General features: G+C 42.9%; 1 protein-coding gene across 2 annotated transcripts in view; it reads right to left on the minus strand.

Moving 5' to 3' along the window:
• NUP62 (nucleoporin 62) overlaps positions 1 to 22,182 on the minus strand; it is a 34,157-nt gene extending 11,975 nt beyond the window's left edge. The window contains exons 1-5 of one of the 2 annotated variants that reach the window (XM_085860158.1): positions 22,049 to 22,107; positions 12,416 to 12,554; positions 11,188 to 11,845; positions 9,228 to 9,340; positions 3,251 to 3,358 (exon numbers count right to left, since the gene is read on the minus strand). In XM_085860158.1, coding sequence (XP_085716284.1) covers positions 3,251 to 3,358; positions 9,228 to 9,340; positions 11,188 to 11,819 — 853 coding nt within the window. In that variant the 5' untranslated portion in view covers positions 11,820 to 11,845; positions 12,416 to 12,554; positions 22,049 to 22,107. Of the gene's footprint in view, positions 1 to 3,250; positions 3,359 to 9,227; positions 9,341 to 11,187; positions 11,846 to 12,415; positions 12,555 to 22,048 lie in introns of both variants that reach the window. The other variant, XM_085860157.1, reaches the window with a different exon arrangement.
• Between the last annotated feature and the right edge of the window lie 3,928 nt (positions 22,183 to 26,110).

Below are 26,110 nucleotides of genomic sequence, written 5' to 3' on the forward strand. Positions count from 1 at the left end.
TTAACGTGACGCGTTTCGACTTATGAGTAACTTACAAGTAACGTGTATCGATGTGTGTCAACAATCGCGTGACGTGCCTACAACTTATGGCCAGCGTTATGCAGAACGTGCGAGTCATACGCTGGCATGTCTTAAAATTTCAAGCATGGAAAATGAGGACAACTGCAAAGTACAACGTTTAAAGCCAGCGTACAACGACGTATGGCAGTGTTTTTCAGCGTGCTCTCAATGTTATCAAAACTTACCCATAATGTATTCGACGTGTACCAGCGTTTTACACAAATTATCCAAAAATCGGCATCAGCTGGCTAAAACGTCAAGGTGTGACTGGGCCTTAACATGGGATTTTGTTTATTAATTCGTTGGTTAGAGAGATTTCGGACAATGGTCACATTTTCACAGGTCATGCCCATCCCCAGTTTCTCCAAGGGCGTGAAGACATCAACAAGGTGTGGATTGATGTCACAGGTAGATCGGACCAGAACAAGAACGGACAATCCCCATTCCCTTAATAAGGTCATTAATGAGCCAACTGGGTTTCGACTGGTAATCCAATTGTGAATTGATCATTCTCCTCTTCGTTTCAGAAGCGGACAATCCAAATCATTAATACTGTTGCCTTCAGCCAAATTTGAAATCACAACCTCAGGGAGTTGCCTTAACAACATTACAGGTATCCCGAGTTAAATTCTTGGATAAAATACGTAATTTCAGGAGTGTTTTGCGGGCTTTTATTACCACCATTGGATTCCAGACTTAACTGAAGATTGGCAAAGTGTGCAATTATCCGGTCAAAAAGATATTGGATTATTGTTACAACTTCCAAGCTACATTTGATTTAATTTGAGTAATGGAACTATAAGTAACAAAATGAGACGTACTGTATTGCTTAATATGTTCCTGGTATCAAATTCCGCAAACACAAAGTAAAAATCCCCCAAACGAGTGAATCCATCCATCCATTCCATCGCCGACGATCACGTGGTGTAGGCTACTCATAGGCTGCGGCTCGCCGATTCAAATCATAACCGCACCAGACATCGAAGTGTGAAGCCGCTGTCACACCTTGACGTTTTAGCCAGCGTATGCCGACGTATGAAAAATTTGCCGAACCAAGTTGGCACACGTCGAATACGTTATGGGTAAGTTTTGTATACGTTAGTAGTACGCTGGCATACGTCATAGTATGCTGGAATACGCCGAGAAATTTTCAGCATGTTGAAAATTTCTCAACGTACTCGGCATATGACACACATTCCACATAAGCTGGCCATAAGTTGTAGGCACGTTACGCGATCGTTGACACACGTCGACATACGTTACTCATAAGTTGAAACACGTCAATGTAATGGTTAGCCGTCAGTGTTCCAGACTCCGTTTTTTTTTCTTCGGTATGACGGTGATGTTGACACTTCGATTTCTAGTGCGGTTATGATTTAAATCGTTGAGCGGCAGCCTATTAATTATATTATATTATATTATAACCACACTAGAAATCGAAGTGTCAACATCACCGTCCTACCGAAGAAAAAAAAAATAAAAACGAGGGAGTCTGGAACACTGACGCTAACCATTACCTTGATGCGTTTCGACTTATGAGTAACTTACAAGTAACGTGTGTCAACGATCGTGTAACGTGCCTACAACACGTTACTCATAGGTTAGAAATAAGTTTCGGGTCCGCTCAACATTACCTCGACTTATGAGTAACTTACAAGTAACGTGTGTCGACGTGTGTCAACGATTGCGTAACGTGCCTACAACTTATGGCCAGCGTTATGCAGAACGTGTGAGTCATACGCTGGCATACATCGAAAAATTTCAAGCATGGAAAATTTGTCTAACAGCTCGGCGTACTATGACGTATGCCAGCGTGCTCTTAACGTATACAAACTTACCCATAACGTATTCGACGTGTGCTAGCGTTTTAGCCAAATTTTTTCATACGTCAGGCATACGCTGGCTAAATCGTCAAGGTGTGACAGGGCCTTTACATCAGAATGCCGTTTGCGTGTACACTTTCGGCTCGCTAAGTAAGGCGTGCAAAAATTAGATATACATCCTAGCAATAATGCTGGATGAACCCTTGGGTGGTGGAGACCCCGGGACACTTGCCCCAGTTGCTCTTGCATAAATACGGCCTCGACTAACACTTTACAGGAACGACAAGAAGAACATTATGAGACAAAAGACTAAGGGCAAGCAAAGTGCATGAAAAGTGAGACTTTTCAACTCTGTCGAGAAACGGAGCCGAACAAACTGCAATGAGGCTGCTTTTGGGTGGGAGTTTTAGGTTGCATCAGTGCGACGCCACAAAAACCTGCACAGTAATGTAGGGAAAAGTTATACTTGCAAAGTAATAGACAAATAAAGCATCACATTTACAAATGCAGTTTCCATTCGAAAAATAATGGAATTCGTGTGATGGTACACAAAAGAAACGTACCTCGAGTTTGAGGAAACAAAAACAATTTAAATCGAGTGTTGGGAAGAGGGAAGAAATATGATGAATTGAGGCAAAGTTTTACTTGACACGATATTGCAGCAACACTGTGTGGACGGGACTGGCAACATTGCACTTTTTAAAAACCCATCCTTAAACCTTAATCTGCAGCCCACACGTTTGAGTGGCCTTCTGGCCTTGTGATGGGCAAACTTTCCATTAAAAAAAAAACAATCTTTAGCAGCGTATGTGTCATGTCAAATGCTCACGATGTACCTGCTTTGCCTTTTCATAAATTCAATAATTCCTCCAAATCCTTCCTGTACATTCCGACTGATGGTGGACTTGTCCTCTCTGTACGTTCCTACGTATGGTGTCTCTATTTTCTGACTTAGGGTGTCCATGTCCTCCCTGTACATCCCCAATAATACTGCCCTCTTCCTCTCTGTATGTCGCTACTTATTGTGCCTCTAAATTTGTTCCTTCAGTTTTTCCATCCTCCCTTGTATGGCAACTCCTTCCACAGCATCACTATGTCACCAACATCACATCTCAGTCATTCAGCTCTTCCATGAACCTCAATCTAGGCAAAAAAAAAATCCAAATTAATTGACAGTTTGCGACCTGCATCACTGCCTCGTTGTTGTCGTGACAAAACTCATCAAAATACACTCTGCTAACGAGCTATTCTGCTGGGTGGAAGAAATGTCAGATACAAGCACAAATAAAGGGAAATACAATACCACTGCAGTGAAATAATTTATCAGGAAACATAAACAACACTCCATACAATGAAGAAGAGCTCACCAGGGACAGCTCCCCCTCCAAAGGCAAAGGTAGCTGTTGGAACAGCCGCTGGAGCCGCCGTATTGGTTGTTGTGGCTACAGGCACAGTGTTTCCGAACATGAAGCCGGCTGAAAAAGACAATCACTAAATTACCTTTTATCCTGCTTACAATTACAATTGTATTTACATTTCCTGTTACAATCTTCAGCATGTAAGATTTCTGAAAGTTGTGCACAACTTGCTCTTCCATTAACCTCACTCAATCAAAGGAAGAAAAAAAAAAAAAACGTCAAGTAAATGCCTCGCTAAAGTAATACATACAATGAAAATGCTGCCCTCTGCAAAAAATGTTTTTTTTTTGCGGATACATAAGCATACTATTGCTCTTGGCAGGGTTCAATTGATACGGGAAAATGCGAGCACCACCATGTCGCTTGCAACCATCTTATAGAACAAATAAATAAATAAAAAATTGGTCAGACAATGAAACAATGGGGGCTGGAAAGATAGCTTGGAGGTATATGCACTCATATTTGAGGTGTCTAGCCTGGGTTATAATAGTGACCCACCTATAACTGTCACCCTGGTGTTTCGGATACAGAGCAAGGCCTAATTGTGTGTGCTGTCTACTGAGAGGACGTTAAGCCGAATGGCCCGTCTGCCGGCACTGGCCGTTGTTGGACGTTGCATTTTGTGAAGTGAAGATGAGTTAACGCCGGCACCCTGAACAAATTAGGAATTCCTGTCTTAATTACTTTCAGTCAAATGTCAGGCCTATCCAGCTGGTATGTGAAAGAATTTGGCCAAAAACATTGGCTGACCAAACATACAAGGTGGGGATCATTGAGTTGGCAGCAGCATTCACAGTAGACGATAAAACACCGGCACTGGAAACTCCTCAATACTTCCCATCGATCGATTCAAATGTGTTGCATGTCTTTGTGATTCTTCCCAGCTACATTCTGCAATAACAGGAAGTGGTGCAAATAAATCAAGTGAAAGAGAAAAATCTGGGTCTCTGGATAAGAAGCAAGTTTGGTTACAGAGGCCTCCAGCAGGAAATTTCCTTGTACAGATAATATATTCATGGCCAGAGATCCTCCTTAACATCTCAAAGCCAAAAACTTGTCCTTCTGACTTGTTTCTTGAAAGGGGGGGAAAAAAAGAAAAAGTTTTTCATAATATTGTGCTCAATTTTGTGTTCACATTGGTGTCGTGCATTGCCGAAAGTTCAGAGTCGATTCTTGCCAATTAATATATATATATATATATATATATATATATATATATATATATATATATATATATATATATCAAGGCAGCAGAGGCAAAATATGGACAAGGCTGTTTAATTGCTGCAAGATGTATAATCAAAGCAATGGCCTCAAAAATAAAACAGGCAGTCATAGACTGGTACTTACGAAATTGTCAACTTGACCTCTGACCTTGTCTAATAAAAGCTGTCTCGAGAGAAGGTAGCGATGCAAACCAGAAGTTTCTACTATGATTCTGTACCAAACCATCAAAAATCGAATGTTTGACCTTGCTGTGACCTTGACCTTTGACCGAATTTGACCAAAATCTAATCAGCGCGAGCCACCACCCTCCTGAATCGCGTGGTGTAATTTGACATTGGAAGCTTCTTCCGTTCGAGTTATCATTTCTTGGATGTTTGAATCACTGTAACCTTGACCTTTGACCGATTTTGACCAAAATCTAATCGGCACTAGCCATCAGCCTCCTGAATCACGTGGTGTAATTTGACATTGGTAGCTTCTTCCGTTCGAGTTATCTGTACCAAACCATCAAAAATCGAATATTTGATATCACCGTGACCTTGACCTTTGACCGATTTTGACCAAAATCTAATCCGCACTAGCCATCACCCTCCTGCATCACGTGGTGTAATTTGACATTGGTAGCTTCTTCAGTTCTCAAGTTATCGTGCCTACAAACAAACAAACAAACAAACAAACAAACAAACAAACAGAAACGGAAGGCATCAATATACTTACGAAATCTTTAAATTTCGTAAGTAACAAACAGAAACGGAAGTCATTAATATACTTACGAAATCTTTAGATTTCGTAAGTTACAAACACATGCACAAACAAACAAACACACAAAAACAAACACACAAACAGATGATGGAAGTCATCAATATACTTACAAAATCTTTAGATTTCGTAAGTAATAAACTAGAACGGCACTCTGTGGAGCACATCCCTCCACCAGGCTGAACAGCTTACATTTTAATTACAAGTGAACAGGCAAACAAACGTATGTATCTTCTTCTTCTTTCGGCTGCTCCCGTAAGGGGTCGCCACAGCGGATCATCCGTATGATCCGCATAGTGATTTGGCACATGTTTTATGCCGGATGCCCTTCCTGACGCAACCCTGGTCGCCTCTTACGACACAGGGATATGGTACACCTATTTTAACCGGGGTATACACTGGTCCAGTATACTGGTACTCATTTCGCCGACCTCGGAAGGATGACAGACCGAGTCAACCCCCTGGTGTATTAATTCAGTGGCCCAACGGGGCTTGAACTCAGGACCTTTTGGAGGCAAACAAACGTATGTATATGTGGGAAAATTACACACCCGGACTGGGAATCATACCCACGTCCTCTGGTTAACCATGACACTGGTACAAATCTAATCAATTTGTCCTTGTCATACACCAACCTGTCCACAACCTTTTGAGATACCCTGCTCACAGACAAACAGGGGTGAATACATAACCTCCATCCACCTTCAGTGGTGGAGTAATAAGCCTATCTGAATTGGTGAGCGTGGTTTGTAGGACCAAAATTACTTGATCAAGTCCAAATCATTGACGATCGACTATATATGGGATTTGACATTTGACTAAGGTTTTAGAATCATGGGCTCTGTGATCAGATGTGAACACCAAACAGGTACTTCCAAGTTCTCAACTAAAAACGTATGAAAAATGACTAATACAGTGAGATCTTAGTGCACCGATGGGTTATCTAACGTATAATGGAGGCCGTCACATTCTGGTCCATTCTAATAAAACTAGTTGGAAGCCCGAAGTAAAATAAAAACAAAAGGTCTTTTATTATTTTGCTGGTTGAAAGAGCTAAATCAAGGCAGTAATATAATTTTCCCATAGGTTTAGGTTAATTTGAAGCAACTTTACTTCATAATTATAAATCTCCCACATGTGTGTATCAATTTGAAGAAACTTTTATGAAATTTGTCAGCCGGACAGAATTGGTCAATTATAGATACAGAGCCTAAAGAACGTCTACACCCCCTTTCAAATTTCACACCTTTGGTTGCCTTATATCAGATTTTTTCCACCTCTTCACATCGTAACCAACAACTTCCAAGTGAAAAACAAATTCTACAAATTTCAGAAAATTAATGAAAAGTACAAGACTAGAATATCTAGGTCGGATAATGGTCAACCCCCTTATAATAACGTTTATAAACCAGAAGGGCACTCTGGAGAGCGCATATACCTCTGCCACGCAATGCCTGATCCACGAGAACATATTGGGCCCAATACATTTTTGAAATATCATTCTACATATCGTTTTTGGTCCTATCTCTCAATGGCGAAGAATCACTTAAAAAAAATTCTAGTAGCTGGATCTGGATATTTACCAAAATCTAATCAGTTCGTCCACGTCACACACCCGACTTGTACACAAAATTTCATCGGAATCCGTCCACAACTATTTGAGATATCCTGCACACAGACAAACAAACATACAGACAGACAAAAAGGGGTGAGGACATAACCTCCTTCACCTTCAGTGGCGGTGGTAATTAGCTCAGTTGTAATCAATCACCTTTAAAATCACACACAAAGTTAAGTGGCCTCCACCTGTTTTAAATTGGAATGATTTTGATTGTTTCATAATGAGACGGGCACTCGGTGGAGCACATACCTACACCATGTAATGCCTGATCCACGAGTACACATCGGGCCCAATACATTGATCTTGTGACCTTGATCTTGTGACGAAAATGAAAAAAAAAAAAAAAAAAAAAAAACGAGCTCCGTGGGGCTATGCAGGTGCCATTCGGCTAACCAAATACCGAAACCCCTGCCAGATTCGACAAACCCCCTCGGAGAAGATGGATTTTTATGTCAAAATTCGCAATTTTCTAAGTTCGTGACCTTGTGACGAAAATGAAAAATCGAGCTCCGTGGGGCTATGCAGGTGCCATTGGGTGAACCAAATACTGAAACCCCTACCAGATTCGACAAACCCCCTAGGAGAAGATCCAAATTGAAATCGGCGACCCCCGAAAAACAAAATTCACAATTTTCTAAGTTCGTGACCTTGTGGCCTTGACCGAGGGACGAAAATGAAAAATAAAGCTCCGTGGGGCTATGCAGGTGCCATTGGGCTAATCAAATACCGAAACCCCAGCCAGATTCGACAAACCCCTCGGAGAAGATAATTTTTTTACGTCAAAATTCGTTACCATGCCTTCACGTATCCATTAATCTCACGAAAATTAATATGCATTTTATTGCATGAAATAAGTATTTGATCACCTCCCAACCAGTAAGAATTCCGGCTCTCACAGACCTGTTAGTTTTGTCTTTAAGAAGCCCTCCCATTCTCCACTCATTACCTGTATTAACTGCACCTGTTTGAACTCGTTATCTGCATAAAAGACAGCTGTCCACACTCAATCAATCAGACTCCAACCTCTCCACAATGGGCAAGACCAGAGAACTATCTAAGGACATCAGGGACAAAATTGTAGACTTGCACAAGGCTGGGATGGGCTACAGGACAATAGGCAAGCAGCTTGGTGAGAAGGCAACAACTGTTGGCACAATTATTAGAAAATGGAAGAAGTTCAAGATAAGTCAATCTCTCTCGGTCTGGGGCTCCATGCAAGATCTCACCTGGTGGAGCCTCAATGATCATGAGAAAGGTGAGGGATCAGCCCAGAACTACATAGCAGGACCTGGTCAATGACCTGAAGAGAGCTGGGACCACAGTATCAAAGAAAACCATAAGTAACACACTACGCCGTCATGGATTAAAATCCTGCAGCGCATGCAAGGTCCCTCTGCTCAAGCCAGCGCTTGTCCAGGCCCATCTGAAGTTTGTCAATGACCATCTGGATGATCCAGAGGAGGAATGGGAGAAGGTCATGTGGTCTGATGAGACCAAAATAGAGCTTTTTGGTTTGAACTCCACTTGCCGTGTTTGGAGGAAGAAGAAGGATGAGTACAACCCCAAGAACACCATCCCAACCGTGAAGCATGGAGGTGGAAACATCATTCTTTGGGGATGCTTTTCTGCAAAGGGGACAGGACGACTGCACCGTATTGAGGGGAGGATAGATGGGGCCATGTATCACGAGATCTTGGCCAACAACCTCCTTCCCTCAACAAAAGCATTGAAGATGGGGCGTGGCTGGGTCTTCCAGCATGACAACGACCCGAAATACACAACCAGGGCAACTAAGGAGTGGCTCTGTAAGAAACATCTCAAGGTCCTGGAGTGGCCGAGCCAGTCTCCAGACCTGAACCCAATAGAAAATATTTGGAGGGAGCTGAAAGTCTGTGTTGCCCAGCGACAGCCCCGAAACCTGAAGGATCTGGTGAAGATCTGTATGGAGGAGTGGGCCAAAATCCCTGCTGCAGTCTGTGCAAACCTGGTTAAGAACTACAGGAAACGTCTGATCTTTGTAATTGCAAACAAAGGTTTCTGTACCAAATATTAAGTTCTGTTTTTCTGATGTATCAAATACTTATTTCATGCAATAAAATGCAAATTAATAATTTAAATATCATACAATGTGATTTTCAGGATTTTTGTTTTAGATTCCGTCTTTCACAGTTGAAGTGTACCTATGATAAAAATTACAGACCTCTACGTGCTTTGTAAGTGGGAAAACCTGCAAAATCGGCAGTGTATCAAATACTTGTTCTCCCCACTGTATTATGGCAGCCTCAAAATGTCAAAATATTACAACTCAAAATAAAATACCTGTGGTGGGCGCAGTATTGACAAAAGAGAAGTTGGATTTCGGGGCAGCCGTTCCATCTACTGCGTTACCAAAAGAGAATTTTGTTCCTGTTCCTGCGGTGGCTTGTGGATTCCTGAAAACAAAGCAAAAGGTAACAAAGGGACGACGAACTCCGCAAAGCAAAGGGACGACGAACTCCGCAAAGCAAAGGGACGACGAACTCCGCAAAGCAAAGGGACGACGAACTCCGCAAAGCAAAGGGACGACGAACTCCGCAAAGCAAAGGGACGACGAACTCCGCAAAGCAAAGGGACGACGAACTCCGCAAAGCAAAGGGACGACGAACTCCGCAAAGCAAAGGGACGACGAACTCCGCAAAGCAAAGGGACGACGAACTCCGCAAAGCAAAGGGACGACGAACTCCGCAAAGCAAAGGGACGATCAACTCCACAAATGGTTTGTGGAGTTCAACTTCTGCAACTACAACGAGCAGCTTCCATCCGTGTGAGTCTGTCGCACTCTATTCTAAAGGGTTCCTGCCGTCATAGAATAATAAAAATGGTACCATTGGAAAGATCACAATCAATTTGCTTTGGAAAAAAAATTTCAAAGTAGTAAACATCATGACCATTTAGTAAACATCATGACCATTTAGTAAACAGTAGTAAACATCATGAAAATGGAGAGGGGACTTGATAATCACAGGTAATGACAACAACAAAAAAAAAAATTCAGTTGAGGCCACTGCAAGAAGGCAAAAAAAAAATTCAACAATTTTGCAGCAAAAACAAATTCAACCACAATTCAACAAAAAAAATTCAATTTTTTTTTTAGAAGGCCACTCAGTCCAGCACATACCTCCACCATGCAATGCCTGATCCACTAGAACACATCAGGCCCAATAAAAATTTGAAATATCACATCATGTGATGTATCATTTTTGGCACAATCTCTCAAGAGTGAAAGATCACTTCAAAAATTAAAAAAATTATTGTGTCCTGATATGGATTCAGATGTTCACCACATCGAATCAATTCAGCCTTGTCACATACCCACCATGTCCGCCAAGTTTCGCCCTAATCCATCCATACCTTTTTGAAATATTGTGCTATACATAGTTTTAGCCCTCTCTCTCAATGGTGAAGAATCACTAAAAAAATTCTGGCAGCCCGATCCAGATCTTCACCAAAATCTTATCACTTCGTCCTTGCCACAAAGTCAACCTGTCCACCATATTTCAGCCGAATCCATCCACAACTTTTTGAGATGTCCTGCACACAACCAAATAGACAGACAGCGGTGAAAACATAACCTCCTTCCACCTTCGGTGGCGGAGGTAAAAAGTAATGGAAACCTTCAAATTAAACTGCATTAAAACCAGGTCTTTATATTTTTTTAAATGTCACTGCAGTGCACCAACATCACAGGTAGCTCGTTGGCCTCTTGGTTTTTAACTGACCTCTCCTCCGGTGTAGCTCCCTCTATTCGTTCAGCCTTCTGACCCTCCCAGCTCCTCCAAGATGTACACGTTCCTCAAGGAACTCCTCTCCTGGTTAAACTCCCACTACCTACCTCCACTTGTTTTCTCCTTTTGTGCACGTCTTCCTGAGACTGTTCTCCCCCCCCCCTCCTCCGTAAAGTGCTTCAACCTCATGGCGCATCGCCAATCGCATGTCAGTCCCCATCCGTATCCAAAATATTTTCTACCCCCATTAACCTTACCTTAAACAACCCTCTTACATGCAGGTTTCTGCATTTTCTTCCATCCTCTTCATTCATAGCCTTCTTATTGCATACCAATGTTACCCCCACTTTCTCATTGTCATTTCATATCCTCCATGAGCCTTGATCTTGTAATTAAATGAAAATAGAAGGTAACATTGAGTCCCTTTGGAAACCCACTAGAAACCCTTTGGAAAAGCATTACAAGGCCATGCCTAGCAAAAAAAAAACAAACAAAAAAAAAACTCAAAGCCATACCCAAAAGAAAATCCACCAAGTTGAGCAGGCTGGGATGGTGCTGGTGGTGGTGGTTGTGGTGCTGCCACTGTTGCTGTTGCTGTCGCTGCTGCTGCTGCGGCTGCTGCTGCTGCTGCTGCAGATGCTGCTCCCAAAGGGTTGGCAGTATTGTTAGCTAAAGTAGAATTTGCAGCAAAACCCAAAGCTGGGGTAGTTGCATCTCCAAACAATCCCAATGGGTTGGCAGCATTGCTAGCTACAGTGGAATTGGCAGCAATACCAAAAGCTGGGGTAGTTGCATTTCCAAACGAGCCCATAGGCTGTGCAGTCGGAGCAACAGCTGCTGGACTACCAAAAGAAAATGGAGTTGGCATTGCAGTAGCAGCAGTAACAGTGCCTGATGGAGCAGGTGTGGTGGATACGGCTCCAGGTGTATTGAACGAAAACCCTCCTGACGCGGCTCCAAACTGAGTCTTCACGCCAAATGTTGACGAGGCCGGTGTCATTCCAAAAGAGAAAGCGCTTGTGGGTGCGGTTTGCCCAGAATTCAATCCAGGTGTGCCGCCAAAGCTGAACATTGGAGCAGTTGTTGTGGTGGGAGCTGGGTTTGTGGCACCAAATGATAAGTTTGGTTTTCCAAAAGTGAAACTCATAATTGCAGTAAAAATGGAGAGAATGCCTGAAGAATAAGTACAAGATATTACCAAAAACAGCAGTATGAAACAGTTACATAATGAGGGAAATTCAATAAACAAATTGAATATTCATTTCATGAATAGTGCACGTGTGCAATACAATGGTGTCATGTGCAATATTGCATGGGTAAATGCAAGTCATTTGTTGACCACTTAGCATCCGACTTCTTCGTGTGTAGCGCTTGTAACCACGATGTAAAGATGGCTGCCCCACTTCAGGAGTGCACCATTATGGAGCAGTGAGGAGTCGTCAGGTTGTACACTGCACAAAGTGGCACGAACTGTATGTCACGGAAAAATATTTATGAATGGTGTGAACCATTTTGAAAAGGACGATCGAGTGTGGGCGATGAGCCATGGCCTGGGTGACGAGTACAGTCGTGGCCAAAAATCCTGGCACCCTTGCACATTTTTCAAATAATGCACCATTTTTCTTGCAGAAAATTGTTGAAATTAAAAATTATTTTAGTGTCCACATCTGTATTTCTTTGGTTTGCAGTGGACCAAAACAAACAAACAAAAAAAAAAAACAGAAAAGAATTACTAAATCTTACCTTATTCCACTCAGAAATCCTAAAATCTCCCAGACAATATTATTGACACCTTTTAGAAGTTGTTCGAAATAATTAGATTTCAAGCAGGCGATTCTCCTTCACTTTGGAATTGAACTTACCTGTGGTGAGTTGCAGTTGCCTGCAAAATAAAAATCACTCATTCAACCAGTTTGAAAAGAGAGGAGTCATCATTCTGCTGTTTTGTGTCACTGTGTGTACCGCAATGAGAAAAGAAAGAAAATCAGACAATTGTCTGGAGGTCAGACACAAGATCTCAAGGCTACAAGTACATCTACAGACATCTTGATGTTACTGTGTCCACCGTACGAAATGTTATAGTCCGGGAGCCAACCGATCAAAATTAAAAAAAAATTGCCCGGTCTGCTATAAAATTTTTGTGTTGATTTTCATAAAGAGACACCCTTTGAGTATATGAAAACCAATGTTGGCAATGGTGAAACTCTTGCGCAACAACACAGTCAACACTTTTGCGAGCCCCCTCTGATAACAAAATGTTGGCAAAAGCGAAGATGTAGGATGGGGGTAGGGGTAATTCATATTGTCCTAAAATCATAACCACTAAACCTATATACACAAATGACCCCTCATATTAAAGAGGAGTTCATTTCCTATATCACAATTGGTGTAGATTTAACCTACCTTCAATTGACAAGGTTATATGTCAAACAACAAAATATTTATGTAACTCAGAAATGCTTGACTATCAATGGGGTCAGGAACAAGAACATACTTTTACATGCCATGGTTTTAAGGAAGATAAAATTAGAAATGGATTAACACAATATTGTGACATGAAACATCCTCTTCAGAGGAAGAGTCACTCTCTGAAACAACTCCACCACATGAACCTCTCTGACCAAGGCATATGCATGTCACTCAGCAAGGCACAGCAGCCTTTTTGCATGAACATCGTTTCAGACATTTGGATAATTTGCACATGCAAGACACCGTTTTGTCTATGTTTGGCTTGGCTGGCTTAGACATGAGAATTGGGACCAGTTTTCCATTGATAAGGGTTCTGCCAAATGTTGTGGCTGGGGGAAGTGCTCGGTCACTGAGATGTGCACGTCTATACAGAAGCAATTGATACAATGCTCTTAAAACAAGGAAGTAAAACGCATCTTCTGTTGCTGGCAGTGACCTAAGGTCTAATTTTGAAGAGACAAACATATGCTGCCTGAGGGTATCCAAACAGCTGAACCCTTTTTGGCCATGCAGAGCAGTCCAGTATACTCTGGCCTCATCAATGACACATTCTGTTGCTGCCATTTCACTATCTCTTCCAAAATCAACAAGGTGGGGAAGGTTTCCTATCAGTCCCAGAGAAACCTGTGCCGCTCTTCTTTTCACAGGAACACAGGCATCATCCCAACTGACTGGAAGAGGGGCCTTGTTGTCCCTCTCTGGAAAGGGAAGGGTGATCGCCAAGACTGCAAAACTACCGAGGGGTGACGCTGCTCTCAGTGCCGGGCAAGGTCTTTGCTCGGATAATTTCTTGATAGGGTTTGCCACCATCTGCTTGAGCACCAGCGTCCAGAGCAGTCAGGCTTTACACCAAAGAGGTCCAACGATTGACCGTATCCTTGCACTTCGTGTCCTCACCGAACACAGACGAGAGTTTCGGCAGGGGCTGCTTGCAGCCTATGTTGATCTCTGTAAAGCGTTCGATTCAGTGAATCGGGATGTCCTCTGGAGGATTCTTGGTCTTCGTGGGGTGCCACCGAAACTGATCGATCTGATGTCTGAACTCTACTCTGGTACTGAGAGTGCTGTGAAGTGTGGTGGTACCATCTCTGACTTATTTCCAGTTGTTACTGGAGTTCGTCAGGGATGTGTACTTGCCCCCACACTTTTCAGCACTTGTATGGACTGGATTCTAGGGAGGATGTCGGAGAGATCAAGTTCTGCGGTGCATCGTTTGGCAAATGTCAAGATCTCGGACCTTGATTTTGCAGATGATGCAGTCATCTTTGCGGAGACTTTAGACATCCTCTTGGGGCCCTCGAGGTGCTGAATGAGGAGTCGGAGCCGTTGGGATTACGGATTTCTTGGGTCAAAACTAAGATCCAGGCTTTCGGTGACATCTTGGATGCTGCTGTCCTGTCTGTGTCTGTTTGTGGTGAGGATGTTGAGGTCGTGGAGAGATTCACTTACCTTGGCAGTGATATTCATGTCTCCGCAGGTTGTGAGCCGGAGGTCAATAGACGTCTGGGTCGGGCCTGGGGAGTCATGGATTCACTGGATCATGGGGTGTGGCGCTGCCGGTACCTGTGCGGGAGGACGAAAGTCTGAGTCTTCAGGTCCTTGGTACTTCCAGTCTTGCTCTATGGGTGCGAGACTTGGACTTTGACCAAGGATCTGAGACGGAGACTTAATTCCTTTGGTACCAGGTCTCTTCGGAGAATCCTTGGCTATCGCTGGTCGGATTTTGTGTCCAACGAGCGGTTGCTGAGAGAGACTCGGATGAGATTTGTTACCTGCATAGTCCGTGAGCGTCAGCTGCGGCTGTATGGACATGTGGCTCGTTTTCCTGACGCTGATCCTGCTCACCAGATTCTCTCAGCGAGGGAGTCTCATGAGTGGGAGGCCAGTGGGCCGACCACGTGCCTCATGGTTGCAGCAGGTTGACCATCATCTCAAGGAGATGGGGATGGGCCTGGCATCTGCCTGGGGGATGGCCAGACGGAGGCCCCTGACGCACCGGCGGAAACCGGACGCAGCGACGTGCTGTTCTGGCACATGCTCCCATACCTGACCTGACCTCTTCTTTTTCCCTTCTGAATGGGTAGCTCACTGTGTCACATCCACACAACACATATGTGCACAGAAGTGTAGCTGCGACATCAAGAGGATTTTCTGGTACTTCTTGCTCAACACTTCTACCAGCTCATGAATAGGTAGGTATTGATTCTGCCGTTGTATCCAGAGTTCTTGCAATGTGTTCAAGCAGCAGAAGTGATATATACACAGCATAATTATGTCTGTATCTGTTGCATGCACAACAGCTCGATGGTGATCAAGATATTCCACACAATACGCAAGATGAGCAATAATCCTTGTGTCTGCCTCTTCATGTTCTTCACAAGGTAAGTCCAGAACTGAACTTGATGCTGATGTGATGGAAAGAGTGTGACCTTTGTTTTCCATCATACTACCAAGAATGATGGTCACTCCATCCGGAATAGCTTCAGGACTCTCACAAAGGGAAGTGCCAATGAAGTTCTGAAGATTTCCTTTATTTCTTGGATTCTTCATGAATAAATTCCAGTCCGAATTTCTAGACTCTTGGATGGTGAGAATTGTCTTGCCTGGTCTGTCTGGTTTCTCCTCTGCTGCTCATCACCCTTCAAAGTATGGCTATCATCAAAATCATACTGATCACCAATGATGTTGACACAGTTGCACATTTCAGGTTTCAACTGCAGGATACACCTGCTTGCGAAGATACAGCTGGGGAAGTTCACCAAATGTTTTCGCACCCATTTTTTGGTATTTATTTACAAATGCCATTGTGTCTACCAGATAAACTGTGTATAGGTCACTCTGTGGTAATGATGGCAGCTGTAAAACAACATCCTGCTCAGCTTCAGCAATTAGCACTGCCACGAAATCAGACTCGTTGCCTTTGCGCATTACAACCCCTGTGCTAAGCGTGGATCAACCTCAAACAGGGATGATGGATAGTCTGTCCACTCATGGGAAAATGCAATCTGTCTTGTGACTGGGTCGGCATCTCGATAGAAACACAGCACACGTGTAGTTGCAGTCTCATCTTGATAGATCCTGATTAAACTCTGTTTCCTTGATGGTTTTGATTTCTTCTGAGGAGAAAGTTACCAGCTTCAGTGGTTCAATCTTAATAGAGACCACCTCTTCTGCTTTCATAATGGCTTCCATGCCCTTAGCTTGAGCATGGACCAAGTCTTTTGAAGCAGCCTTCTCACTAGTTGCTCTATTGAGCAGAACCACTTGGTTGTTACACTGGAATGGGTTTATCATCTGCTGGCATATCACTTTCTTGATCTCCTCAACATGCATATGTTCTTCTGTTGCCTGCTTCTGTGTTTCTCCATGATGAGTAGATTCCTGTTGGCCTAGATTAGCCATAGACTTTATGTTCTCTGATACAGCTGTGAGAAATGGTGCTGTTTTCACATATTTATCTCGAGCAGCTGGTGCCTGAGATATGCGTTTGAACAGAGATGTCTTCCCTTCATTGTTGTATGTCTGCTCCAGGGCCATGTCACTCCAAACACCATTGAATTTTCCTTTGGAAGAGTGAACTGTGAAGTACCCAACCTGGATCCAGCAAACCTTAACCGAACTGTGTTCAATAGAGTAAGAGGATTTTGGGGGTAGGGGTAACTTTGGTTGACAAAAATGTTAATTTTCTCTTTAAAAATTGATAGAACTCAATCAAATTTGCTGTTTTAATTAGCCATGGATACCATGTTCATATCACATTAAGAGAAATTAGTATTCTAATGCAGCATCTGCCTATGATAAGAAAAGTTCTAAAGGCCATCTTTAAAAAAACGTTATTTTTAAGGCATTTTTCACAAAATTATGTACTTTTACGAGGTTTACTTTCACAAAGGCAATTTTTTTTGTCATTTTACAATGCACTGATTGAATTCTTACATTTAGTTCACATTTATTTTTCATGAATGTGATTTTTTAATTTTTTTAGAAATTTTATTGACAATTGCTGTTTTATCAAATTTTTCAAATCTTCCTCAAACAAAAACGGCCGCCAAAATTTTTCGCAAGAGCTTATGAATTGCCAACATTGGTTTTCATGAACTGCAAACATATATCTAAACATCCTGGGGGTGTAAAATTTTATAGCAGAGGCTGTAAGGTCCAACCCTAAAACAGCCTCGTACACAGGTTGGCTCCCGGACTATTATCAAGAAGTTTAAGGCCCATGGCACAGTTGCCACAAGAGAAAACTTTATCGAACATTGTTCGAATGGTGGAGAAAGCATCTCGATCAACTGCCAAACAGGTTCAAGCTGACCTTCAGACACAAGGTATGACAGTTTCAACTCGCACCGTCCGTCGCCAAATCAATGAAAGGGGGTTCTATGGTACGAGACCCAGGAGGACCCCACTGCTGAGAGAGAAACATAAGAAAACCTGACTGGAGTTTGCCAAAACACACCTGAACAAGCCAATCTCCTGGGAGAATGTCCTGTGGACAGATGAGACTAAATTAGAGTTTTTTTTGGAAAAGCACATCATCTCTATGTTTACAGAAAATAAAATGAAGCCTTAAAAGAAAAGAACACCTTCCCTACAGTCAAACATGGAGGAGGTTCGGTGATGTTTTGGGGTTGCTGTGCTGTCTCTGGCACTGGGTACCTTGAATGTGTGCATGGCATCATGAAATCAGGAGATTACCAAGGCATTTTGGAGCACAATGTTCAACTCGGTGTCAGAAAGCTGGGTCTCCGTCGAAGGTCATGGGTCTTGCAGCAGGACAACGACACCAAACACACTTCAAAAAGCACCCAGGAATGGTTCAAGACAAAACGCTGGACTGTTTTGAAGTGGCCAGCAATGAGTCCAGATCTAAATCCCATTGAACACCAAATCTGTGGGGTGATCTGAAAACAGCAGTTGGAAGAAGGAACCCTTCAAGTCTGGGAGAACTGGAGCAGTTTGCTCAAGAAGAGAGGGCCAAACTTCCAGTAGAGAGGTGCAGGAAGCTCATTCATGGCTGGAGGTGGTGCTTGACTGCAGTTATTTTGTCCAAAGGCTGTGCTACCAAATATTAAGTTGAGGGTGTCAATAATTTTATCAATGCAATTTATTTTTATTTTCTGATTTAAAAGGATAAAAAAAAAGTTCTGAATAATAAAAAAATAAACCAATGTCACCCGCAGGGTGACCCGTATCTTGCCAAAAGGTGACCACGTGTGACTTCTTTAAGGTCACACTGAGGTGAACAGAGCTGCTATCCACCAGGAGCGACTCCTTGAGGAATATCTGCCTACGAGAGATTCCGATGAGAATCGTTCTCCAGAGTAACCATGAAAAATATGCGTTTGCCTCATAACGTCACCAAATGACGTCATAATGTCTCAAGCTTGACATATCAAGAAAGCACTCATCGAGGTGTTCAATTTGAGGTACTCCACGATATGGTTCCTAAAACTTGAAAGTTTGACCTTGGGGTAAAATATGTTTGACCTAAGGCGCTAACCATGAAGGTCAAGGCCAATCGCCACCAAAAATTAATCAGCTGAGCGCCAGACCATGAACTATATTCCCATGAAGTTTGAAGACGATCCGATCAAAATTACTCAAAAAAATAAGGGTTTCGTCAACTCCCCTGATTTGCGACAAAGTGACCTTGACCTTTGACCTTCAAAATTTTGTGCGCTGAAAGGGACCTCTATAGGCCTCTGATATGCAAAGTTACAAAAATTTCCAATGATACCTGAGCTCTGCAGAGTGATTTATACGTGATTCCAGACCAAAAAAAAAAAAAATAAAAAAAAAAAAAAAACACATGAAAGTCAAGGCCAATCGCCACCAAAAATTAATCAGCTGAGCGCCAGACCATGAAGTGTATTCCCATGAAGTTTGAAGACGATCCGATCAAAATTACTCAAAAAATAAGGGTTTCGTCGACTCCCCCGATTTGCGACAAAGTGACCTGGACCTTTGACCTTGACCTTCAAAATTTTGTGCACTGAAAGGGACCTCTATAGACCTCTGATATGCGAAGTTACAAAAATTTCCAATGATAACTGTGCTCTGCAGAATTTTTTTATACGTGATTAAAGACAAACAAGAAAAATAAAAATTAAAAAAACAAAAAACATACAAGCTGACTAACATATCTTGCAAAAACTTCGTTTTGGCAAAATAAAAAAGGTTCTGCAATATTAACAATGAAATAAAGAATTCTTGAGACAAAATACTTCTGTCAGTTTCAACTTATTTTTTGGGAGAAAATTGCGAGTTATTTGAAAACTAGAGTATTTTGACTGCATGCAATCGACGGGTATGCCTCCGCTCTCCCGCACAAACACTTGAGTGTTGACATATTTGACCCTTAACCTTTATCATATCTGGCCCAAAATCTAATCAGTTAATTGCCCTGTCTAACTTTACCTTTGTTCCAAGTTTGAAGAAATTCTGTCCAATATTTCTTGAGTTTGGGCATAAACTGTAAAAATTTCAGAGTTTCACATTGACCTTTATCACATCTGCCCCAAAATCTAATCAGTTAATTGCCCTGTCTAACTTTACCTTTTTACCAAGTTTGATGAAATTCAACGATTTCCTTCTTGAGTTATCGCGTAAACGAAAATCCAGACGGACGGACAAGCCGGAAACATAATGCCTCCGGCACCCTTGGTGCGGAGGCATAATAAAAAGTGCAAGGGTGCCAATATTTTTGGTCACGACTATCTGACGTCACAGACAATTTGTCCATTCTTTTCGAATCGGTCAGCACTATTTACACACATTTCTGCAACATGTGTTTCATACCATGTTGTGCGGTCATTTTCTTATGAGCCTGGTGTGGCTTAGTGGTTAAGGTGGTGGCTTGGGATCCTAAGTTCGAGCCCCACTGGCTGCTGTGTTAGCATCAGGGGGGTTGACTCAGCCAGTCATCCTTCCAAAGGTCGGCGAAACGAGCACCAGTATACTGGTAATTATCCCTGCAGGGTCGAAGGCGACTAAAGGGTTTGCATCAGGAAGGGCATCCGGCCGTAAAAACATTGCCACAAGAAAGGGTACCATGATTTGGAGCCCGCAAAAAGCTGAACCCTGCTCATGAATAAAGGCTTTCAAATGGTGTGGTGGTGGTGATGTGCGGTCATTCTCTTAAGAACGTCACACTTTGTTTGACATCTTCACAAAGTAACAACCCGATGACTCGATGCTGCTCTGTAACAGTGCACTGCTGTAATGGGGCAGCCATCTTTACCGCTCCATTAGTTGTGCTACACATGGAAAAGAAGAGTACGAAATGGTCAACAAATGACTCGCGTGTGTGCCTGTCTGTCCATCTCTGCGTGTGTCTCTGTCCGTCCGTCAGGCAGTCAGTCTGTCTCTGCATAGATCTACCTCAATATAGATCCCTCATTTTCAGATCTACTGCAATGGTAAACGCTTCTTGTTTATACCTTATTTGGTACAAACTGGGGGGAAAATAAAATGCTGTTAAAGTCAGAGCTTACACCTGTGTGGGCAATATCAATCAGGTTACACACCTTCAGTCACCAAAGAAATGCAACGAGTTCTCAAAAAGGAGAAAAAAAATATATATGAAATAAAATAAAATAAAAATCCAGCAATGAGGGACTCGAATGTATCCGATTGGAAAGAGAATAAATGTGCAATTTGTATTATTTTAATCAAAACCGAATCAAAGCAAGGCCCCGGAACAAGATTTATCAACAAATTCAAATTTCATGCATAAAAACCGACACTTCAAGGATGTGAAGCACTTTTAATAAAACGAGTGCGGGCCCGTATGTGCAGCTTCGTTCCTTCGCTCTCGTAAACGACGACTGGATTGGGGCATTGCTTCAATTAGATCGGACCAACCGTATCATAAATGGCCATAACTTGGGAAACATACTCAGGTCCCCATAGTAAATTGTGACGTCACATCAAACGAAGAAGAAGAATTGTGACGCACCCCCTCTCTCTCCCCAAACTCTCTCGCATTGTGACGCCATCTCTCTCTCACCCCTCTCTCTTGGGAACCGTTTGTCCGATTGATATCAAACCTTGAAAAGGCACATACTCAGGTCCCCAGGGTCGATTGCGACATCATACCAAACGAAGAAGAATTGTGACGTCAATCGTGCAAAAATAATAAATTGTGACGTCATAGCACAGTGTCCTGTTATTGGTTGACAGATAAATGGCCGTAACTTGGGAACCGCTCGTCCGATTGACATCAAACCTCGAAAAGGCACATCCGCGGGTCCCCAGCAATATTCCTGGCAAGTTTCAATGAGATCGGACCGGCGGTCGCAGACACACACACACACACACACACACACACACACACACACACACACACACACACACACACACACACACACACACACACACACACACAGAGATTGCTGGAATTCGAGATAGATACCCATCGTCAGGATCGTAAGACCGTCAATCTTGCGGATAACAAGTTGATCTGTAACTTACAATTAATCACTTCAGATTCGTCTCGGAGTCGTTTGTTGACAAGGCCTGAAAAATATCCACATCGACGTCTTCGGTTAAACAGATTCGCCACGAGCGCAAAGGGCTTGGTTTCATGCTCCGGATGGAGGTCGCGTCTGAGGTAAATGCAAGTAAAATTGAAGCATCGACTTTGGTCGCTTAATGTCGACCGGACGGGACAGTATTTTGACGATCTATGTAAAGGGACAATTGAGATAAACAAAGATAACGCAAGGGCCCATACGGTAACATCGACTAGTTTAGTAGCAGGCCTCCATCACTGCATACAAACTCTGCAGTTTTTAAAAAAAAAAATTCCTTCAGAATAAATTGAGACGTTAAAAAAGAACAAAAAAACAACAACATGCTTATTTGGGAAAACACTTCAATTTTACCACTTCCTTATTGTCGTACCTCAAAAACAACCCCGTCAGTTCGGGAGAAAGGAACCACAATTCCTCCCGTCACCCTTCCTCTTCACTTTATCCGTTCGCAATTCCAAATAAACAATTGTGCGAATCATTTATTTACCTTTTATGGACTCGAGGTAGTACAATAATTTGGGATAAAGTTCTTATTCATAGAACTCGACAAAAAAAATCTCCAAAGATACCGACGCTAACTATACCGTTGAAGCCGACGGAAAGTGGATGAAAAGGAAAATCGACGAGAAGCACCAACGGCGAACAAATTACCGATTTGAGTGTTGATCAATAACTTTGTAACCGAATATACCCGGATTATGGAACAGTAAAATAGGGTGATTGTAGTTTATTACAATCTATAAATTACGTACTGGAACCACATGCGTCCGAAACCATGTTAAATATCTCGTGAGGAAATCCTTCAATCACTACATGTTCACGGCCTTGCTCAAAACTGCACTACCAATCCCAAAACGATTCCGCTGTTTTGTTCGTTCCAACCGCAAAAAGGTCTTCAAGCAGTCTCCACACGCCTGACTGGGGTTGGTGTTGTCATTCGGTGTGTTCCGGACGTCGATTAATTTTGACTGCAAACCGCCGTTCTGCGGTATTCGGAGTTTAACATGAATATTAATTTAATGCATGATGAACCGGAACTGACGAGGCGGGAACCGATAGTGACGTCACAGAGCTGCGTCGTCAGGGCAGCAGGAGACTATTTAAAAAAAACGGTTGAGCTGAAGAAACCTACACTGTGGGTTGACTTTGCCGCACAACACGTTCTTCCGTTGGAAATACTAGTGCGGGCCCAGAGGTGCGTGCTCATATGTGCAAAAAAAAGAGAATTGTGACGTCATAGTGACGTCATCGCACCGTGTGCTGTCATTGGTTGGCTAATAAATGGCCGTAACTTGGGAACCGCTCGTCCGATTAATATCAAACCTTCAAAAGGCACATCCGCGGGTCCCCAGCAATATTCCTGGGGAGTTTCAATCAGATCGCACCAGGGGTTGTCGAGAAACGGTGATAGGGACACTGCATCAGCGGCACAGCTGTGTCCCAAACCAATGATGCAACCAGCAGCCACAAGGCTGCACTCGAAAGAGAGATTTTCGAAATATTTTCCATGTCAGTTCTCTTTTTACTTTTGAGCCATTTACTTTTTATACCTTTTTACATCTGTGGCCTTATAGCCTGGGATGAAATCAGACTTTTTCAAATAATTTAAATCGACTTTATTTCAATATTTCAACAAAAATTCAACAAAATTCAAAACAAAAAACAAAACTTCTTTCAGATGTAAACATCTACGTCTTCTTCTTCCCGATCTCAACATCTCCTCCTCGTCTTGATGGCCGTTGCATCTTTGGCTGATATTACTTGCCAGATCTAAAGGTGACAACATCGAATTTCAAGGTTAAAATGATCGTTCAGTATTTTCAGAAACATCCTCATACATCGGAGTTCTTAACAGCCTTATTGTAATCATTAGGACCACACACACATGAGGTCAGAGCACTTGGACGTGCTCCACTACAAGCAGTTTCCTGTAAAGCGCTCAAGTCAGCACTCCATTGGAAACCGTTGATCAGGAACGACGAATCGTGGTACACATCGGATAACCCCGACACGTCGAACCACTCACTCACTCACAGTGTGTGATCGGAAGTACTGGCGCCGACAAGTCGGTTTATATTGACGAAAGGAGGACGTCGTTGGAAACACCAGTCCGGATCTCACCTGCTGTGTTTCCCCTCAGTTTACAACACTCACCTTCCACCTGGTGCTCGTCCTGTCGAACCTTCGTCGGCGGACTTCGTTGTCATAAACGCTGAGCGTTTCGTCAACGGGAAATCTTTGAACAACATCATCCATCTATCTATCTATAATTCCAGCAATCTCTGTGTGTCTGTGTGTGTCTGTCTGTCTGTCTGTCTGTCTGTCTGCGACCGCCGTTTCTCGACGACCGCCAGTCCGATCTCATTGAAACTTGCCAGGAATATTGCTGGGGACCCGCGGATGTGCCTTTTCAAGGTTTGATAGTAATCGGACGAGCGGTTCCCAAGTTACGGCCATTTATCTGTCAACCAATGACAAGACACGGTGCTATGACATCACGAATGACGTCACAATTAATGTTTATTTATTTATTCTTTTTTTTATTTTTTGCACGATCGACGGTCCGATCTGATTGAAACTTGCCAGGAATTTTGCCGGGGACCCGCGAATGTGCTTTTCAAGGTTTGATATTAATCGGACGAGCGGTTCCCAAGTTACGGCCATTTATCTGTCGACCAATGACAGGACACGGTGCAATGACGTCACGAATGACGTCACATTAATATTTATTTATTTGTTATTTCTTTTGCACGATTCAAACTTGCCAGGAATATTGCTGGGGACCCGCGGATGTGCCTTTTCGAGGTTTGAGAGAGAGAGAGAGAGGCTGCACATACTGGCACTCACTTATGGGCCCACCCCTACGGGCCCGTACTAGTCTATCTATAATTCTAGCAATCTCTGTGTGTCTGTCTGTCTGTATCTGTGTGTCTGCGACCGCCGTTTCTCAACAACCACTGGTCCAATCCAATTGAAACTTGCCAGGTATATTGCTGGGGACCCGAGGATGTGCCTTTTCAAGGTTTGATATTAATCGGACAAGCGGTTCTCAAGTTACGGCCATTTATTTACCAACCAATGACAGGACACGGTGCTATGACATCAGGATTGACGTCACAATTCTTTTTATTTTTTTTTCACGTACAGCCACGCACGTATGGGCCCGCACCTACGGCACGCACATCCATGCCCACATGTCTGGGCCCGCACGTACAGTCACGCACGTACGGGCCCGCACTAGTCTATTTATAATTCCAGCAATCTCTGTGTGTCTGTCTGTCTCTCTGTCTGTATGTGTGTTTGCCTGCGACCGCCGTTTCTTGACAACCGCTGGTCCGATCTAATTGAAACTTGCCAGGAATATTGCTGGGGCCCTGTGGATGTGCCTTTTCAAGGTTTGATATTAATCGGACAAGCGGTTCCCAAGTTACGGCCATTTATTTATCAACCAATGACAGGACACGGTGCTATGACATCACAATTGACGTCACAATGAAATGTTTTTTTTTCATATCATGTCACAATTGACGCTGGGGACCTGAGTGTGTGCCTTTTCAAGGTTTGATATCGTTCTTCTTCATCCGTTTCAGCTGTTTCCCAAGTTATGGCCATTTATTTACCAAACCAATGACAGGACACGGTGTTATGACGTCACGATTGACGTCACAAGACGGGCACGCGAGTGCGAAGGAACGGCCTGTGTGGTTGTTGTTTCTGGCACGGGGTTTGAAAGTTTGGTTTTTTTTCACGTACGGGTACGCACGTACGGGCACGCACCCACGGGCCCGCATCAGTCATTTTAATTACCTCCATACACATTAAAAGCTTGTTAACGAGCTCCAGCTCGAGTACAAACAAACGTTTGAATTTGTACAATAAACGTTTGTACAATTTCTGCTTGTTTCACATTCAAACTTCGCATCATTCTACGATATTCTGACGGTTTTAACAATTCTCTGTTTGCTTCTACTTGATACCAAGCAAGAAGTTCGGAGCCTGGGTTGCATTTTGCTGACTATCATTTCTGCATTTGCGAGAAGGTCTTCATCGTCTATATCTCGCTCAATTTGAACTCCCTCATTCATATCTTGCAGATTTTGGTGTTGAGACACTGGAGCAATATTTGCCCATGCATGTTCAGGAGGACCAAATGCTTCATGAGTTTCTATAGCTTCCTCAATAAGTTCCAAATTTTCTGTGAATTTTTGCTCATTGTCATATATATATATTGTCTGCCACAGCAAAATAATGTGAAGCATAATCATTGTACCCTCCTTTTGGGTCCATATCCTCATTTAAAATACATCAGTTTTGCTCTATAGAAGTTACTAGATTCTTTTTCAGCACTGGATTTTTGAAAGCCAATGACAGCTTCTCGTTTACGCTTGTGCGTAGTTCCTTTGCTGTTCTTCAATTTTATGTACTTTGACAA

This window comes from Eptatretus burgeri, chromosome 16 (genome assembly GCF_056783735.1).
Source record: "Eptatretus burgeri isolate ZD-2024b chromosome 16, Ebu_testis_v1, whole genome shotgun sequence".
NCBI lineage: Eukaryota > Metazoa > Chordata > Myxini > Myxiniformes > Myxinidae > Eptatretus > Eptatretus burgeri.